At 42.8% G+C, this 20,365-nt stretch overlaps 1 protein-coding gene across 1 annotated transcript in view; it reads right to left on the bottom strand.

Moving 5' to 3' along the window:
• Lvrn (laeverin) overlaps positions 1–13,357 on the bottom strand; it is a 55,843-nt gene extending 42,486 nt beyond the window's left edge. Inside the window, exon 1 of the mRNA XM_021150951.2 lies at positions 12,525–13,357. Coding sequence (XP_021006610.1) covers positions 12,525–13,210 — 686 coding nt within the window. The 5' untranslated portion in view covers positions 13,211–13,357. The remainder of the gene's footprint in view (positions 1–12,524) is intronic.
• Positions 13,358–20,365: the final 7,008 nt, after the last annotated feature.

The following is a 20,365-nucleotide window of genomic DNA, read 5'->3' as shown; positions in this document are numbered from 1 at the left end:
TTCTCCTTCTCCTTCTCCTTCTCCTTCTCCTTCTCCTCCTTCTCCTTCTCCTTCCTCCTTCATCTTCTTCTTCTTCTTCTTTTCTTCTTCTTCTTCTTCTTCTTCTTCTTCTTCTTCTTCTTCTTCTTCTTCTTCTTCTTCTTCTTTTTCTTCTCCTTTTCCTCCTCCTCCTCCTTCTTTAAACTTATGTAATTTACAACAGAAGAACAACTTCACAGCTTTGGGGTTGCTACGAAATATAGCCAGCTTTACTAATATATACAAAAGACCCTTCAGTAGCTTTGCAGTGTTGCACAGAATGGCAAAATTGCCTGTTCTGTGATTTGAGTTGCTGTGTTTGAAAAGAGATACAACATTGAACAGAGAACTGAGTCACCCAAGTTCTCCACTAAGATGAACAGAATAAAATACATTTTTAAAGGCCATGTAACTTTAAGAAAAGTGTTTAAAGCCTCTAGACATCTTCTCCCATGGAATGTGTGAATGGGGTTACTTGATCTTAATGACCAATCAGGTGTCCAAAACCATGATACTGGGGGGTGCTGATGAGAAGGAGGACTAGACACATCTAAGAAGATGCAGAGAAAGCCTACAGGGTGGCCCTGATTAAGCCACCTGGAGCTGGTAGGAGGGATTCCCTCAAGAGTTCATCCATGCCCCTTGGGAAGTCCACACCTCTTGAAACTAGAACACTCTGAACAGATGGTAACATATTAGTACCAAAGAGAATAATATGAAGGGAAAAGGCACATCTCACTACAGAGTATACAATCGGGTACCGGGAGAGCCAAATCCTGAGGCCAAACCACAGAAAGAGAAGTTTGACAGCAGCTCCTCTGCCATGAAGTTTATGAATCTCGAGGAGGTTGCAAGACCCTTAGACGCTTAGTGGAAACAGGATGAGTTTGGTTATGAGTGGTAAATGAAAACTTAGAGGGCTTAGAGGGTTAGCTATAGCAAACCAAACCCAGAGCAGATGCTTCCACGTCCATGGTTTAAGTCTCCTGAGAGATGAAAGAAAAGAAATCCTCATGAGTTTTCTGCAACGGTTTCTCTGCCCGTTTTTTATATAAACACTTCAAGAAAATTCCCCACAAGTCACAACCATTTGGCTCTAACCTTAACTGCAAAGGCCAGAGGCAAGCAGCAGCAAGATGATCTTGCTATACCACATCTGAGAATCACACAGTGAGTGTCTTTGCCTTCTCCCTCTGCCTGTGGAGAGAGAGAGGCTGTCTAGCCTTCAGAACACAAGATGATCTGCCATTCTTTCCTCCCTTCAAATTTTATGGAAGCATTCTATGATGGTGTCCTTTAAGTCTGTGTTTAGTGTGGTCCACTGGTGCGGGAATTACAGTAGGGGAATTTGCCGCCTAGTGCTTCAGCACTGTAGAATATCTTCCACTTCCTCTTATCTTGCTCTAGAATCATGTCTTCACCTCACTCTAGGACTGGAAGAGGTCATTGGGGCCAAGATCCATGCACTTGGGTTAGTAAGTCTATTTCCATAGGAAAGATATCAATTGTATGCACTCAGTAAAACATTTTATTCCAAATTATTTTATGAACTCCATATGGCTACATCTCTCATTAACAATTGATAAATAGCAGAGCTGGTAAGAGATTAAGTAAAATTCTTCAAGAGTTATAATGCCGCAATCTTTAAATATTTTCATGCAGCACACACCCAGAAATCAAAATGTTTAGTAGAGCCACATGTTCAACCATTGGACTGTGGGTCAACGGTTGTCCCATGAATTATGTTTGTTTATTGCGGTGTGTAAGAGAATCTGAAAACTATAGTTTTCACCAGGCAACAAAATATAATAGCTGCAAAATCCACTAGGCCAAAATGATGCCAAATTGGGTTAGGAAGTTCTTCAAAGTAAATGGCCTTGCAATTAGGAGGTCTCTCTTTGAGCAGCTCAAATATAGGAAGATCAGGAAAGCCAGGGAGAGAACATGAGCCAGAGAACAGAACTTTTAGCAAGCAGTAGGTGGTGTTTGCCAAGCCTCGAATGCTGTCAAGGAGTTGGAAGGAGGCACCCAGCTCTAACCTTGAGCTAGTGGAGAGAAGACTCTCAGAAAGCAGCATGAATATTTATTTATTTATTTATTTATTTATTTATTTATTTATTTATTGAAAAGATGTATTTATCTTATATGAGTACACTGCCTTCAGACACACCAGAAGAGGACATCAGCTCCCATTACAAATGGCTGTGAGCCACTAAGTGGTTGCTGGGAATTGAACTCAGGACCTCTGGAAGAGCAGTCAGTGCTCTTAACCGCTGAGCCATCTCTCCAGCCCCCAATGAATATTTCTCAAAGCTGAAACAGTTAAGGCTGGCGTTCATTCTCCCTGAAAATAACTGAAACTAACCCAGAGTCTGGCTGGACTCTGCTCCTACCCACTGAGGACCTAAGAGGCAACTGAACAGCTGGCTGCTTTGGAGGCAGAGCCAGAGTGAGCTGCTGCCTCCAGATGCCTGGCAGTCCTAGGCAAGGTAGGTTGAATGCCCCACAGTAGAACTTTGGGGACCAGGACACTGTGAACCATAACTGGTACATTCTTGTGTCTTATCCAGTAGAGCCACCTAGAAGGGGATCAAGCAACTTAAGGAAACATTACCTGATGGCTGGACTGAGGAAGCAGTGAAGTCAGTAACCACCTTAGCAGAGCAATAAGATAATCTCCGGCTAAGTTAAGGAATGTGGAGGAGAAAGATCAATGACAAAGAAAGCTAGGAAATGTCAAAAGAGGTACATATGTCAGGAAAATAAGGCATCACCTAGGCTAGCGTGAGCAATGGCAAGAAGACGACTTGGAGTAAAAAGTGCCTACTGTGTGACTCTTATGGTGCCTGTCCTACCAGATACCTGTGATGTTTGACCAGCACCTACTAAGATGGACAAGGAGTGGAAGCATAAAGGCAAGAGGTAGATAACTGTGCCTGCTCTACTACAGGTGTCAGCCAGGAATCAGGCCCTGGGGCTGGGAGGAAGGATGCAGGGCGAGAGGGAAGCATCAACAGCAAATGCATATGCTGTTATAGTAACCAGAGCCAGGTTCTCTCGGATTTTGCCTCTGATTGTATTTACAACTTAGTCATGACCAATTGTCTGCCACTTAAAAATAAACATGGAAATATACGGGCTTCACGGGAGGAAAAGGTAGAAGTTTAACTCCACCCCCTAAACTGTAACAAAGAGTGGGAAAATCGAAGCTCTTTTTATTGATATGCATTTGTGATCTGCATGCATTCATGATACTCTAATCACATTGGTTTATAAAAGTTATGGGATGGTAGCAAAAATCACCTCCCAGAAAAACTGTTGGTCACACAAAATATGAGTTCAACACCTACCCTGGCGATGAAACTGCCTCCTTCCTCCCTCTCCATCGACATCACGTGCCTGGTACTAGAGTTCACTGACCTTGTTTTGAGACACACACATTCCTTTCCCAGGATTGCTCAATTTTCTGTTTTGAAAGTGTGTCATACTCCAGGCATTGTGTCAGATTTCTTAGCATAAGAAGCAACTTCCAGGAAGTCTTCTAAAACTCCGAGTTCGCTCTGCCTGATTTTGATCTTGTTACTGTCTCCTTTATCTGACTGCAATAAAGATCTGGATTTTTTTTACAACTCTTCTGTAAATTCCTTCCCTGGGGCTTTCTCATTTCCCTTCTCTAAATTCCTCCCGGCTACCTCTCATATTTTATCAGGTGAATACCATGATCAAAATGCAAGAATATTCCCAAGAATTCAAGAACATGGTTATATATCTGTTCTAATTAAGTTAAGAAGTAGGGACCAGCCAGATGGATCAGTAGGTTAAGATGCTAGCTGCCAAGCCAGCTGATTTTAGTTTGATCCCCAGGACCCAGAGGTGGAAGGAGAAACACGGTTCCCAAAAGTTATCTCCTGAGCTTCATACACACAAACACAGGCACAGCATAAGTAAATGCAAATTTTTAAAAGAAGAAACTTCAAATAACTTAAAAGTAAAAAGGAGCTTGTAAAACCCTGCCATGTTAAATTACAGATGTGAACCCCAATTTCCTGGGAACTTAGAACAAGGGACAACAGACTCAATGCTTCTGCTTCTGAATTCTAAAGGTATGGAATAATTGGGATGAAATATAGTAAAGCATACTTGTGAATAAAACCTTTCTAAAGATTTTTTTTTTTTTGAGACAGGGTCTTTCTACATAGCCCTGGCTGGCCTTGAACTCACAGAGCTCTGCCCACCTCTGTCCCATGACTGTGGGATTAATAGCACATACCACTACACATAGCTCTGAAAGGTAATTAAAGAAGACTTACCTAAGTGGAACAGTTGGGAAGATAATGTCTGAGTAGGGAACTAAAGAGACCCTAGCGGAAGCGCAGTTATAGAGTTGCTCTCTGATTACAAACAAGGCTCAAAAAGTTGCAAGAGAACATCAAGTAATTCCAGTGTCTAAGAGATAAATGCAACAAAAAAAAAAAAACCCTATTTAATGAGGGGAAAAAACAAAAGCAAAACCCTATTTAAATAGCTAAAAGAGACAGAACTTACAACACCAAGTGTTGGCAAAGAAATACAGCAACTAGAATTCTCTGTTACTATTGACGAAAGTTGCAAGTGGTCAAATGCCTTGGAAAATTGTTTTTTGCATTTTTCAAACATACACCTACCATGTTATACAGCCATTCTACCCTTGATACAGTATCAAAAGAAGCAAATTTACATAAAGATCTCTGTGTGGATATTTCTGGAATATCCACATTTCTTCTTCTTTTTTTTAAAGATGTGCGCCACGGGCTTTTTCTTTTTTTTCTTTCTTTTTTTAAGTTTTATTTATTATTATATGTAAGTATTTATTATTATATGTAAGTATTATATGTAAGACACACCAGAAGAGGGCATCAGATCTCATTACAGGTGGTTGTGAGCCACCATGTGGTTGCTGGGATTTGAACTCAGGACTTCGTGAATAGCAGTCAGTGCTCTTAACCACTGAGCCATCTCGCCAGCCCAAAAATTCAGCTTTTTTTTTTTTTTTTTGGTTTTTCGAGACAGGGTTTCTCTGTATAGCCCTGGCTGTCCTGGAACTCACTCTGTAAACCAGGCTGGCCTCGAACTCAGAAATCCGCCTGCCTCTGCCTCTCGAGTGCTGGGATTAAAGGCGTGCGCCACCACGCCTGGTAGATTTCTTTGTAACAAAATATTTTGTAGTAGATTTCTTTGTAATACTGGAAATGATCTAAATATCTTATAAATGTGTTTGAGAACAAATGGAAAGTCATTTTTAATATTCTGAATTATAGGTTAAAAACAAATGGACAATAAAAGATACATTGTGGGAACTCAGGCTTTAGAAAGCTGGAGTAGGAAGACTGGAAGATGCTGGTGGAGAATGGACCCTGCCCTGAACAGTCTTTCGAAAGCTGATGTGGACAGCTCAAGAAGAATCTGGAATTCTTTTTTTTTTTTTTCAATTCTTTTTTTTATTCACTTCACATCCGATCACAGTCCCTCTTCCTCCTCTCCTCCCAATCCCATCCTTACAAATCCCTCCCCTCATTACTCCCATCCCTACTCAGAGAAGAGGAAGCCCCCTTGGGTACCACCCATCCTAGGACATCCAGTCACAAAAAGACTAAGTTCATCCTTTCACAGAGGACAAGCCATACAGGGGAAGGGGATCCAATGGCAGGCAACAGAGTCAGAGACAACTCCTGCGCCAATTGAAGACCAAGCTATACATCTGCTACAAATGTGTAGGGGGCCTAGATTCAGCCCCTACATGTTCTTTGTTTGATGGTTCAGTTTCTGTGATGCCCCATGGGCCCAGGCTAGTTGACTATGTAGGTCGTCTTGGGGTGTCCTTGACCCTCTATTCTCCACTATTTGACAAGACTCCCTGAGCTCTGCCTGCTGTTTGGCTGTGGGTCTCTGCAACTGTTTTCATATGCTGTTCAATTAAGCCTCTTGGGAGACAGTTATGCAATCAGTTTGGCAATTTCTCAGAAAATTGGGAACAGTTCTACCCCAAGACCCAGCCATACAACTCCTGGACATATACCCAAAAGATGCTACACCATACTACAAAGACACTTGCTCATCTAGGCTCATAACAGCTTTATTTGTAATAGCACAAAACTGGAAACAACCTAGATATCCCTCAACTGAAGAATGAATAAAGAAAATGTGGTATGTTTACACAATGGAATACTAGTCACCTATTAAAAACAAAGACATCAGCCTCCCAGCACTCGGGAGGCAGAGGCAGGTGGATTTCTGAGTTCGAGGCCAGCCTGGTCTACAAAGTGAGTTCCAGGACAGCCAGGGCTACACAGAGAAACCCTGTCTCAGAAAACCAAAAAAACAAAACAAAACAAAACAAAACAAAACAAAACAAAACAAACAAAAACCAAAGACATCATGAATTTTGCAAGCAAATGGATGGAATTTGAGATTATCATCCTGACTGAAGTAGCCCAGACCTAGAAAGACATCCATGGTATGCACTCACTTATAAGTGGATATTAGCCAGAAAGCACAAGATAACCATGCTATAATCCACAGACCCAAAGAAACTAAGTAACAAAGAAGGCCCAAGGGAGGATGCTTGAATCTTACACAGAAGGAAAAACAAAATAGCTGTCATAGATGGATGGAGGAAGGGAACTGAGTGAGAGAGGGGTTGAAAGAGGAGGTTGACAGATGGGGATCAGGTGTGGGGAAAGGAGGTGTAGGAAAGGACTGGGAGTGAGAATGGAAATTGATGGGGGCATCTCTGGGACAAACTGGAAACCTGGGACAGGGGAGGCTCACAGGAGTCTATTGGGCAACCTTAGCTGAGACTCCTAGCAGCTGGGGATATGGAGACTGATGTGGGCATCTCCTGTAACCAGTGAAAGGAGGGGGACGTCAACCCACCCACAAAACCCAAAATCTGTCCTGCCTGCAAGATGAAGCAGAGACCGAGGGAATGACTAATGACTGCCCTAACTTGAGACCCATCTCATGGCAGAGAGCCAACCCTGAGACTATTAATGATACTCTGGTATGCTTGCAGACAGGAGCATAGAATCTGGAATTTCTAACGAAGGTTTGAACTTTATTAGTAAATTTTCTGAGGGGTTCAGGTTAAAGATCTGACTCTGGGGTCTGGCGAGATGGCTCAGTGGTTAAAGAGCACATATTACTGTGTTCAACCCCTAACACCCACATAGTGGTCCACAATTACCAGTAACTCTAGTTCCAGGGGATCTGGCATCCTCTTCTGACCTCCATGGCTATCACTCACTCATGGAACACAGACTCATGCAAAACATTTGAATGTACAATACAAATAAATAAGTCTTTAAAAAAAAAAGAGAGAGAGAGATCTCTCCCAAAGTCTATTTATGTTGCAACAGTAGTAAGTGGCCATAGCCTCTGGTATTGTTTTAAATATTGTTTTCCTCAGCACATGCCTGCACTTGGAAAGATGAGGCAGAAGGATAGTGACTTGGGAGCCAGTTTGGACTGAACAGCAAGAACCTATTTCAAAAACAAAATTAAAAAACCTGCCTTTCTTACATCAGTGTACTCATCTTCAAGGAACAGAAACAGAACATGACGCCCAGTACTCTTGAGCTGGTGGCATTAACCTTACCCTCAGGATTGTATTCATCAAGGGTTTCATTAGTTCTTTAAAATGGCCAGGGTCAAGTTGTAGGAATTTAGAATGTTTGACTGACTCATGTGGTATATACCAGAAAAAAACAAACAAACAAAACAAAACAAAAAAACCCACAGGCTCTAATGATGAAGCAACCATCACCAAATGAACAAATGTGCTTCCATATAAGAACATGATATAAATCCCCTGCAGTGGATTCCAAAGGACAATAGCACTTGTACACAGCAGAGTTGGTAGTACAATGTCTTATGGACGTCTCAATAATTGATTAGAAACGATGAAACAATACTATACCTCGGTTGTGTGTGCTGGGTGATGAGCTGCTGGTAGGCTATCACCAAAATTTACCTTTCAGAACTCAGATGTGTAAAACCAACTGTCTCACACTCCGAGATCTACATTTTTCACTCAAGACACAGAAAAAAAAAAAAAAACATGCAGGCTCATCAATTAGAGGAACTTGATTGTGACCGTGTAAATCAATCTTGTGCCAGGGAAAAGCCAGTTCAAAACCCAAACTTCTTTTCAAGACGCACTAGTTCTTTAGGATAAAAAAAAAAATCTAAGATGCATCTTTCTACTCCCAGATGTCCTAGTGAAAAAGGAAAAGAAAGATGAAACTTCTCAGAAAGAGAAGAGTTTGCCTCCTAACCGGATCCATGTGACAGCGTTTTCTGGACTGGCGTGACATGAGTCACAATAACTCACAATAACCAAGGCTCAGTGGTTTTCAATGATGCAAAGATCCTCTTCTGGGCTCCTACGTGTTCAGTCCCTCACCAGAGCCTGGCTAACCTCCCTTTGAAGCCATCTTAAACAGTTGCTTCTATAGTGTCCACTACAATATTTATTTTTATTCTTGGCATGGTGTAGCTATCTAGCCAACACCCTCCATCCTCTAGAGTCCCTCAGACCTCCAATGCAGTGTTTAGGGTCCATGACCTAAGACACTTGTATTCTGTGAATTAGGAACCACGCTCTTTGTAGTGTCAGGCTGACAAGGCTCCCATGAAACTACTTTGACTGTACTCCTACATAGTTCCTGGATTAATCTGACCTCAGGGTCAATCTGCAGGCAATATGGAGACTACAAACATTCCTCCCTTGCTTACAGTAGGAACAGTTCTGAGGTGTGGCTCAGTCTTGGGAACGTTTTTTGCTAGGGCTTCATCTGATCTCACATCCTATGTTGACTTTTCCCCCAGTCAGACCACACCAGTCTGTATCTCTTCTTTCCTGGAAACACTTTCTAAAAAAATCGCTTTCAGGGCACAGGAGAGATGGCTCACAGGCTACTTTTCCAGAAGACCTGGGTTTGGTTCCCAGCACTGAGATGGTTAGCTATCTCTACCTCCAGTCCTAGGAGATCAAATGGCCTCTTCTGGCTTCTGTAGGCACCAGGCAAGCTCACAGCCACAAACACATGTGCAGACAAAACATGAATGCACATAAAATAAAATAAAATAAAATAAAATGGTTTTTAAAAAGAAATTACTTTTCCAGGAGAATTTGAGTTCATACCCTTGTCAAACATACTTGCTCTCTCCATCCCACCCCTCTTTCTCACTCTCTCTCTCCCCTCCATTCCTGCCTCCCTATAGTAAAGGGACTCACCTACCTCATTGTTCAGTAACCTTTTTACCCAAAGAGTATAAAATTAAGTCTGGATCAATATATTCAAGATTAACCAATATAATACGTTATGTTAAGAAGCTAAAGAAGAAAAATCATATTATCACAAAAAATTATGTGGAAAAGGTATTTCATAAAGTCCAACAACTGTTCATACGAAATGCATAAAGAACTCAAGAAACTAGGCATTAACACACCAAATAATCCAATTAAAAATGGGGTGCAGATCTAAATAGAGAATTCTCGGAAGAGGAATCTCAAATGGCCAATAAATAAATAAATAAATAAATAAATAAATAAATAAATAAATAAATAACAAAAAAAGAAAAACAATGAAATATTAACAGGATTGAGAGACCCGGAGGGGATAGGGACTCTACAGGAAGACTAAGAGTCAACTGACCTGGACCATTGGGGACTCCCAGAGACTGAACCACCAACCAATGAGTATATATGGTCTGGACCTAAGCCCCCTCCCTATATATGTAGCAGATGTTGAGTCTCCATGTGGGTCCCCCAACTACTGGAGTAGAGTCTGTCCCTGAATCTGTCGTCTGCCTGCATATCCCGTTCCCCAGGCTGCCTTACCTGGCCTCACTGGGAGAGGATGTGCTAGTCCTGCACTGACTTGATGTGCTTGGGTGGAGTGATGCTCAGGGAGGCCTCAGAATTCTCAGCTACTTTGAAAAGAAATATGACAGTTTTTCAGAAAATTGGGAACTGATCTACCTCAAGACATAGCTGTACCACTTTGGGGCATGTATTCAAAGGTTGCTCCATCCTACCATAAGGATCTCCCTGGGAAGCAGAAATAGAATAGATTTTGAAGGTGGACTGGGGGCAGGAACTAGGTGGGAACAGGAGGGATCAGACTGGAGGAATGAAGGAAGAGCTCAATGGGGAAACGACTGGACCTGGTGGGGTGGCATTTTGGGAGTGAAGTTAAAACCTAGCGCAATGGAAACTCTGTGGGATCTATGAGGGTGTCCCTAGCAAAGACTCCTTCCTAGTGATGGGGTGTTGTGGAGCCTGAATCCTCCATCTCCTATAACAAGGCATGGCTGCTAGTGGCACCAAGCCAGCTGCAAAACCTTCAACCTACAATTTGTCCTTTCTGCAAGATGTGCCAGGGTAAAAGTGATGTAGAAGTTGTGGGAGTGGCCAACCAATAAGTTGTCCAACTTGAGACCCATGCTGTGAGACTGAGCTCGTGTCTGACAATGCCTGGAGGGCCAGGAACCAGAGACTGGATAGCCCAAAGACTTACGTAGTACCAAACTCGACTGGTTAAAAAAAAAAATCAATGGAATGATGCCTAATGATACTCTGCACAGTGTCCTAACACCTACTGTTAATTGTATCTATTCCAGGGATGGAGGAACAGACTCAGGGAAGTGCAGAGACAGGCTCAGCAGCAAACTCAGGGTCTGGGCAGCAGTCACGGTGTACTGGACCACCCGATATCATTCTATACAGGTTCTTTGTGACCCCAGCTTCAAGCATATTTTTGTTTTGGGTCTAGAAGCAGAGGCAGAACAACTTGTTGGTAATAGCTCTTCAGAAACTCCCATCTGAACTCTCTTTGGGCTTTGATGTTCTGAAAATCTGGTTCATCTTGACTGGTACAATAGGAAAATGGACTGGCTCTCTCCTCTCCCGTGTTAGCTGACATGGACAGAACAGAGAGACAGGACAGGTCGGCTTTCCCTACCAAGACAGAGAGAAAGAAAGGCAGGGTCCAGCAAACAAGCCAAGATGTGTGGACAGTAGAAACCTCTGCCACGTGCCCTGTGTTTCAGCTCTTTTGTCTGCAAGACTGAGGCTCGGTTATGTCAAACCATTCTCAGTGTAGTGTGACTTGTTTCTCACACCATTGCTTTTTATTTTTATTCTTTTGGTTTTCCGAGACAGGGTTTCTCTGTATAGCCTGGCTGTCCTGGAACTCACTCTGAAGTCCAGGCTGGCCTTGAACTCAGAAATCCTCCTGCCTCTGCCTCCGGAGTGCTGGAATTAAAGGCGTGTGCCACCACTGCCTGGCTTCACATCATTCTTAAGAGAAAATTTCAAGTTGTTTTTCAAGAACTAATGCATTGACAGAGGAAAAGCGAACACATTGCACTTTAAAAGTTAAGATGGCTTATCCACTAAAGGGGCTCATTAAACGTATTTAAGACCTTTGAAACTTTGAAAAAAAAACTTGTTAGAGGTGGTTTAGCATTTGCTTCAATGTGGTTGCTGCCCCTCAGCATCCAAAAACATTTCCTCTAATAAAGGGCAGTATACACAGATCTGTGCAGAGAGTACAAATGTTCCCCCAATGAGTGAATGAAGGAAGTTATTATCCAATTTTCACAATATTGGCAGCTTTTCAGTAGTGTGACCTCAGAGAGTGCAAGATTCTTGAGCAGTGGCTGGAAACACCCCCCTGTCAGAGAAATTACCGAAAGCGAGTGTATGAAGAACATGTGTACAGTTAGGTGGGATCGAATCCCAACAGAAGAATTGCAGAAGGGTCTGGCTCAGGGTTTGGTAGAACGCGCCATATGCCACAGATTGTCAGCAAAAGGAGATGAGAGCCCTGATGGAGGCAGGTCAGAAAATTGAATTGCTATTCTGTTAGTAAAACAAAACACACAGAAAAGGATATGGGACAGACAACCCTGCCTCGGGTATGTTTCTAGAGCTGCAGCTATCCGGGTTGAGTGGAGCAGGGCGGAGCAAAGCTGAGAGAGAGCTCAGAGCTTCCTAGCAGAGAATATTGAGAAAAGAAAGGTGCTTCTAGCTTCTCCCCGACTTTAAGGCCAGAAGCACTGGATGGTTCTGAACCCTTTGGTGGAGAGTAGATGCAAACAGGTGTGTTTCTGGGGTCTCTTGGTCACTAGCAGTAATTGATCCAAATATCAATCTTTAAGAACGAAATCATTTGTTTAGAGAGTTAAAATGTTCTGGATAGAGAAAGGCTTTCTTAAAACAACAACAAAACCGAAAAATTCTGAGATTAAAAACAACCCCAATGTGGACAACTTGGATGAGCAGAAGTAGGGCTGAAAAGTAACCGGAGGAGAGACCTGGGTCTCAATGTCTTCAGAGTTTCAGAGGTGAAAGAAGGAAGCCTTCATCTCTAGAAGAGGAGAAAATGTATTTCTCAGGGTAGAAGATGGATGAACACTGAGGGCAGGCGGGGTTGCATGCAGGACCGGGCCATAGCCCTTACCTGAGCTCATCTTCATCATGGTAGAGGTTCAGAAAGAGTCCTTCTAAGCCAACCTGAAGCACCTGGCCAGAGAAGTGGAAACTCAGCTCATATCTGCTACCTGGCTCCAAGGATTGGCCCAGATCCAGCACCATGAATTGCATGTCCGGCGCAAACCACACATTCTCCACCGGCATGCGGCCTACAGTGGCGTTCCTAGTGTCTGGGGCCAGAGGACCCCACACTTCCACTTGCTTGTAATTCAGAAGGAAGCTATGCAGCAACAATCTCGAGGTGGCCACTGTGCAGTGTACAATGATGTTCACGCGACCCGTGAAGGTCAAATTCGGTGGGGACAGCTTATCCGGCTGTAGCCAGGGCCACAGCTCCAGATCATAGTGAAGTGGGACAAGCCAGGGAGGCAGGCGCAGATGATCCCAGGGCCCCGACGGAGGTCCCAAGTCTTGGGAGGTCCCCACCGTAGGCTCCTGTGCAGGGGTTGGTAGCGCCCACTCCTGGCCGCCGGGAGGCCACAATGAGGTGTTCTTCACCCGGGAGTTACCCTGCTCCGAAGGCTGGACGTGCACGCAGCTGCCATACAAGGAAGCCAGAGCCACTAGCACCAGCAGGAGCACGGCTGTCAGCGCGGCCAGCAGCAGGGCCACCCCGCGGCTCACATAGACGCCGGAGCTGAAAGGACGGCTCATGGCGGGAGACTGGGGTAGGAGAGCTCGGAGACTAGCGACAGACAGCGGGTTAAACCCAGGACGGGATGTGCAAGGATGGGACACCTTCCCAGTCCCTCCGCTCTTGTTCTGTCCCTCCTCCTCTAGGAGCCTGAGAAGACTGGGACTGAAGAAAGCGCCTGGGACCACGGTTTTCCCCTCCCCTAACCAGATCCAGATCCTGCCTACCTACCCGCGCCCCATCAGACATTGGGAGGAAGGGCGGACCCCTCACTCCCTTTGGTCCTCACGGGGAGGCACCGTCAAACAAAGCTCCCATCTGGATGTCCTCGACGGTTGTTTGTTTGTTTGTTTGTTTGTTATTTTGGATTACTGGGACTGACTGAGTAAGAAAGGGTCAGGTTCCTGAGGGAGGGGGTGGGATGAAGTTTTGAAGACGCTCTCCAAGCTGAGTCTGCAAAGAGCGACCAAGGCGCCTTAGTAAACAAACATCTGAACCAAAGTTGGTGTCCCCAAGTCACGTTCAGATTAAACTGGGTACACACGCTGCTCAGACAGCAAGCGTGAGTTAAGGGGTTTTGCTGGATCTGGGAGACTAAAAATCAATCAATCAAACAAACAAACAAACAAAAGCAGGGAGCAGAGAGCGATACCTAGTGTATGGAAAGGAGCGAAGCGAGTGGACGGACGAAAAGCCTCCGCTTAGGTCCGCGACTTTGCCAGGAGCAGGATTTGGGTCTCTGTTTATTCATAAGGCAAGAGGAACTCCTGCTTATAAAATCCGATCATCTCAAGCAAAGAAGATAAAGCTCTCTCTCCAGGGGCTGCACTGTTTTCTGGTGGTGCCCTAACTTAAAGCGTTCTTTGGCACGCCAGGCATCTGTTTGCTATTTAGCCTGTGTGTCTGGGCGGGTTCTCCGCCTGTGCGCGGAGTCCTGTCTTGGCTCTGCAGGCACCAGAGTACAAGCTGCTGGGCGAATTTTAAAAAGCCATGATTAAGATCTGTTGAAGGCTGAAGATGCGTTTCAGAGTATCCAGTCTTTAAACATCTTTTTCCCTCCAGAGTTGTTGGTGGAAAAGCTTCTGCCTGGCAGCTGTGACAGAGGATTAGCATTTCCATTTTGCCCTTAATTCTCCCACTGATGAAATCCTTTCAGCTGAGGGTGGACGGCACCGAACCCCGAGGGAAATGTGTGTTTCCTCCTTCCTCCAACCGAAATCAATCAAATCAACACCACTAAAACGCGGAGGTAGAAGTCAGTTTGATAGTAAACTTGTAAAGATGCCCTGTCATCTGTGGGCCAGTCTCCTGCTCCTTGGTTGGCTTTGCTTCTTCAGAAAAGAGAAAATCGGGTTTAAAAATAATTGTGACCATGTGCCTGATTCTCAGAAGATTTTGGGTGGACATGAGAAGCAAGTTTCCTCTCTGCTGTGACCTAAGGTCACAAGGTTTGTCATCAGATGGAAACTGTGACTGAGCTAGTTAATTGATCAACTAATAAATCGATTAATACATTGATTTTATGCTCCCCATTTCTCCCTCCCACCCTCACTCTCCCAGACAGAGAAACAGAGGCAGAGAGACAGAAACTAAGAGACAGAGACAAAGAGAGACACAGAGAGAGTCAGAGAGAGACAGATATATAGAGATGGAGACAGAAAGAGAAATAGAATCATAGGATTACAGGCATAGACACAATGGCCAGTTCCTTCTATTTTTATGTGCACATTCTATAGATATTTTCTTTGAGATTATTATGGACATTATATTTGATATTTCTAAGTGACATCAGAGCTAGAGAGATAGCTCAGAGGTTAAGAGGACTGGCTATTCTTCCATAGGTTCTGAGTTCATTTCCCAGAAACCACATGGTGGCTCATAACCATCTATAATGAGATAAGTAATAACATCTATAATAATCTTCTGGCCTGCAGGCATACATGCAGCCAGAGTGTTGTATACATAATAAATAAATAAATCTTTGAAGGCTGGAGAGATGGCTCAGTGGTTAAGAGCACTGAGTGCTCTTCCAGATGTCCTAAGTTCAAGTCCCAGCAACCACATGGTGGCTCACAACCATCTGTAATGGGATCCAGTGCCCTCTTCTGGTGCCCTCACTGAAGATCGCTGCAGTGTACTCACATACATTAAATAAATAAATAAATAAATAAATAAATAAATAAATAAATAAATCTCTACGTGATATCAATGGTTTCAATTTATACCAACTTAACTCAGAGACCACAAAGACTCTGGTCCTATTCAGAGCTACCCATTTCTTCTATTAATTTCATAGACTACACCTTTATGTGTGCAAAATAATAAAATGTCATAAAAAGCAGTGACGTTGAAACAACAATTTAAAATCTCCAGCTAAAAAAAAGTTTTAGTGCATATGGATTCACTGGAGCATTTGACCAGAATCTCAAAGAAGACTTAGCAGTAGAGTGCCTCAAAATATTCTATAAATTAAGAATGGGAAGGACATTCCTGAAATATTTTTATGAAGTCAGTATTACCCCAATAGCAAAACCAGATGAAAGCACAAGAGTAAAAAAGAACACAACTGCAGCCTGCTCCCAGATCAATGTAGATGCAGCAGTTCTCAAGGAACGCCCACAGCCCAAAGTCCAGAACACACCTGAAACTCCATTCACCATGAATGGCTCGGGAAGATTCAGTATATAACAAATCAGAAAACATTACAAATTATGTAAGTGGGCTCAAGATACGAATTCAATGTGATTAGAAACAAAATTATTCAAAGAAATAGAAAACACTTAGAATTAATACAGAAATTTAAAAAAAACTGGATCAATAAAGCAATCTTGATCAATAAGAAAACTGGTGTAGATGTCAGCATACCAGATTTCAAATTCTACTACTCAGCATAGCAATAGAAACAGCATTGTACTGGAACAAAAACAGACACATAGATCAATGGCTTTGAAGAAAAGAACCAGACATGGGTCCATGCACCTAAAGCCATATGATATTTTTACAGATGCCAAAAATATACACTGGGAAAGGTGGTGGTTTGAATATGCTTGTCCCAGGGAGTGGCACTATTAAGAGGTATGGCCTTGTTGGAGAAAGTGTATCACTGTGAGAGTGGGTTTTGAGACCTCCTCCTAGCCACATGGGAGACAGTGTGCTCCTGGCTTCCTTTGGATGAAGATGTAGAACTCTCAGCTCCTCCTGTACCATGTCTGCCTGGACACTGCCATGCTTCCACCTTGATGATAATGGACTGAACCTCTGAACCTGTAAGCCAGCCTCAATTCAATGTTGTCCTCTCTGAGACTTACCTTGGTCATGGTGTCTCTTCACAGGAATAAAACCCTAACTAAGACAGGTGGGTCAGGGGATAGCCACAGCAACAGGTGGTTTGGGGGAAACTGGATATCTACACGTATAAGAATGAGGCTCTATCCTTATTTCTCACACTGCAAAGAAATCAACTCAAAATAGATTAAGAATCTCAGTATAGGATCTGGAAATTTGAAACCATTTTAGGTAAAAGTAAAGAGAGCACATTTCAACACACTAGCATAAATAAGGGCTTTCTAACAGGACTCTGGTTGTTCCCATTGTACAACAGTGGCCCGACTGTTACGTGGGTAACCAACTGCTCTGTGGCTGGATTTGAGACTTACTCCACAGGAGGGAATCCATACCCAGGACTTAGTCCAAAGTCCATGGGTGGGAAGTTCATAAGTCTTAGGGAGGAATTTACTACAGTTCGCCAAATGGACATGTTGTCAAAGTATATTCTAAATATTTATGTTTCCCATAGGTTAATGCTGCTCTCAATCTTTGTCAAAGAGAATTCTTTCTGCAGTGAGTGGGCAGTGATTAATATAATCATGAGACACCTAACTGGTCAAAGTAATGGCAGTGACTGTTGAAGTATGCTCAGTCCCAAACAAGATCTCTCCCTTTCCTTCCCCTCCTCCCTCTATCTGCCCACCCCCCCAACACACACACACAGACACACACACACCTCAGAGAGTTTTGCAGAAGATGGAGAACAGGGAAAATATAAGAGCCACTGGCTTGGAAAGAGCTCTATACATGCTATCTTCTGCACATGGTGCAGCCATTGCCCTCCCAAATTCAGAGTAGCTGTATTTACCTATACAAAACCTCCCAAGAAAGACACACGAGGCCCCACCCATCTCGGTGGAGCTATGGGCAGTTAATAGCTACTGAGGAAGAAGGAGGCATTGTTCTTTGGAGATGTAGACATCTGGCAAATTGAGCATGCTCCCAAAACTTCCATCCATGCCCATGCAAGCAACCCTGACTGAGCTTGGCGAGTCAGAATGAGAAAAGGAGCTAAGCAACACTGGGAGAGGTGGGAGAAGGTGAAAGAAAAGGACCTGCACTGTATGCCACAATAAAACAATCGGCTGTGGAAAAGGCCAGGCACACAGTACTACTCATAATGGCACAAATCTGAAAAGGCACAGAACTGAAATCACCAGGAACTTGAAGGAGTGGAAAGGGAACTCTGTTGTTTAACAGATACAGAAGTTTTGTTAGAGATGGTGAATGGTTTTAGGTACAGGTTTTAGTGACGCTCGCACAGCATCGTGGATGCATTTAATGTGGTACTGAATTGTTCACCTAGCAATGATTAAAATAGATTAATAGATTCTCGACTTACCCCAAAAGTACTGTATATTTAAGAACTATTAGTTACTAAGGCCTGAAGCTATATGGACACATTGGCTTCAATTTACATTAGACTCACACTGTTAGTCCAGTCAATGTCTATACCCATAGATATAACCATATCTAGGGCTTTGGAAAATAACATTTGAAATGCTAAGGAAAAATAATGACCTCTTTGAAGGAAATATATTGGAATAAGAGACTTGAAGAAAATTTTAAAACATTTAAAAATGTTTTTCAGCCATTTGTATTTCATCTGTTGAGGACTCTGGTTTCATGCCCCATTTTAAATTGGGCTGTTCTCTTGATGTTCTTTTCCTTGGTCTTTATATGATGTCTTTTTCCATCTGTATTGTTGGTCTCTTTGAAGAACAGCAGGTGGTTGCAGAAATATGGGCTTATATGGGGGTCCCCAATATCTCCATTTCTCAGTGTGTCTGTTTTTATGCCAGTGTCATGCTGTTTTTATTATGATAGCTCTGTAGCAGCGCTTGAAATCTGAGATAGTCCTACCTCAGTCAGGCTTTTTGTTTTGTTTTGTTTTCTGTTTTTTTTTGGTGTGGGGGGGTAATTGTTCAAGATTGTTTTAGCTATCTTAGTTTAGTGGTGTTTCCTTATAAAACTTAAGATCATTTTTAATTTCTATGAAAATTGTGTTGGAAATTTGATGGGGATTGCATAAATCTGTAGATTTCTCTTGTTAAAATGTCCATTTTCACAATAGTAATATTATTAATGCATGAGATATCTTCCCATCTTGTATCTTCTTTAATTTCTTTTTTAAGTATCTTAAATTTTTCATTATACAAGTATTTCACCTTGTTGGTTTGAGGTATTCCAAGATTTTTTTTTTTTTGACATTATGGTGAATTGATTGGTGGCTCCATTTCTTTCTCAGTATGCTTGTCATTGGAAAGCTATGAGTTTTGTGTGTATGTATGTGCTAATTTTGTATCTTGCTATTTGCTGAATCACTGTAGAGGATTTCTAATGGCGTCTCCATGGTCTTTTATGTATAGAGTCATGTCATCAGCAGATAAGGAGAGTTAGATTTATTCCTCTCCTATCTGTATCCCTGCTATCTTCTTTAGTTGTCTAATTGCTCTAAGTAAGACTTCAAACACGATATTGAACAAGAATAGAGTGGGGATTCTTGTCTTGTTACTGGTTTTAGTGCAAATGCTTTGATTTTTCTCCATTTTGCAAGATGCTAATATTAAAGCTTGCTGTAAATTGCCTATACTATATTGAAACATGGCCTCTGTGTCCCTTTTATCTCCAGACCCTTTTATCATGGAAGGCTGTTAGATTTTTGTCAAAACCCTTTTCTACATCCAATAAAATGATCATGTATGTTAAACCAACTCTGCAATTCTGGGATAAATTTACTACATGATTGTAGTAGATAACCCTTTAAATGTCTGCTTGAACTCAGTGTGATAGCATTTTATTTATAATTTCGGTACCCATGCTCATTAGATATATTGCATATATCTGGATAGTTTTACGTCAAGTTGACACAAGCTAAAGGCATCTGGAAGGATAGGTATGAAGTAGAAACTTAACGGTTCTTTGGAAAGTGAGTTCTGGGACAAACATGTGAAGGAACAGTTTCTGAAGCAGAATCTGAAAGGATGCGCTGCTACAGCAAGCACATGAAAGGACACGTGATCAACAAGCACGTGGAAGGACACGTGATGAAGGATTCTTCACTAACAAAACGTCTGTATTGGTCTGCTTTACATTTCGAATTTGAACTCCATTTGTCAGACTTCTGGTGGTGTGCTACAGTTTCTTGCGGCTTTCCAGGACTTGTGCTGGTTGGCAGAGTGATGTCAACTGAGACAAGGGCACATGCTGAGGCAAGACCCGTAGAGGACACGTGATTTTTTTTGGAGGGTGCATAAAAAGGAATCAACAGACAGTGACAGCAGCTGAGCTAGGCTTGCTTGTAGAGATACCTGTACAATACTTGCTGCTAAGCTTTGCTTCACTGAGAGAGGCACAGCTGAGGACTTCTCTTGGTCCCTCCTGCTGACTCGTGCCAAGGCTGAGACCTGACTGTCTCTGCTAGGCAGTGCCACCGCTGCCTTATGTTTGCTATCCCCACTCTACCAAACTGGACTGCTGGTGTATCCATGAAGTTTTCCAGTGGATGGAACTGCCGCTGCGAACCTGTGAGCTGAACTGCCAGTTTCCAGACAACACAGACAGGAGTTGCTCCATAAGAACCATTTCTAAACAGGTCCACTTCCCCGGTATCCTTTCTTTCCCACTACCTCTAGTGGGCGGTGGGCTACAAGGGAGGTTAAAGCATTTAAGAACCATCATTAAAAATGGGATTTGAAAAAAAAATAAAGTTACAGAGGGAACCTATGAACTCATGGAGACTGAACTACCAATATAGAACTTACATGTCAGCACCAGGTTTTCTGCAAATATACTATAGCTCTCAGCTGTAGTACTTTTATGGGAGTCCTAGTGTGTGAATAAGTGGG

The sequence above is a fragment of the Mus caroli genome, chromosome 18 (genome assembly GCF_900094665.2).
Source record: "Mus caroli chromosome 18, CAROLI_EIJ_v1.1, whole genome shotgun sequence".
Classification (NCBI taxonomy): Eukaryota; Metazoa; Chordata; class Mammalia; order Rodentia; family Muridae; genus Mus; species Mus caroli.
This window is presented reverse-complemented; position numbering and strand designations above follow the sequence as displayed.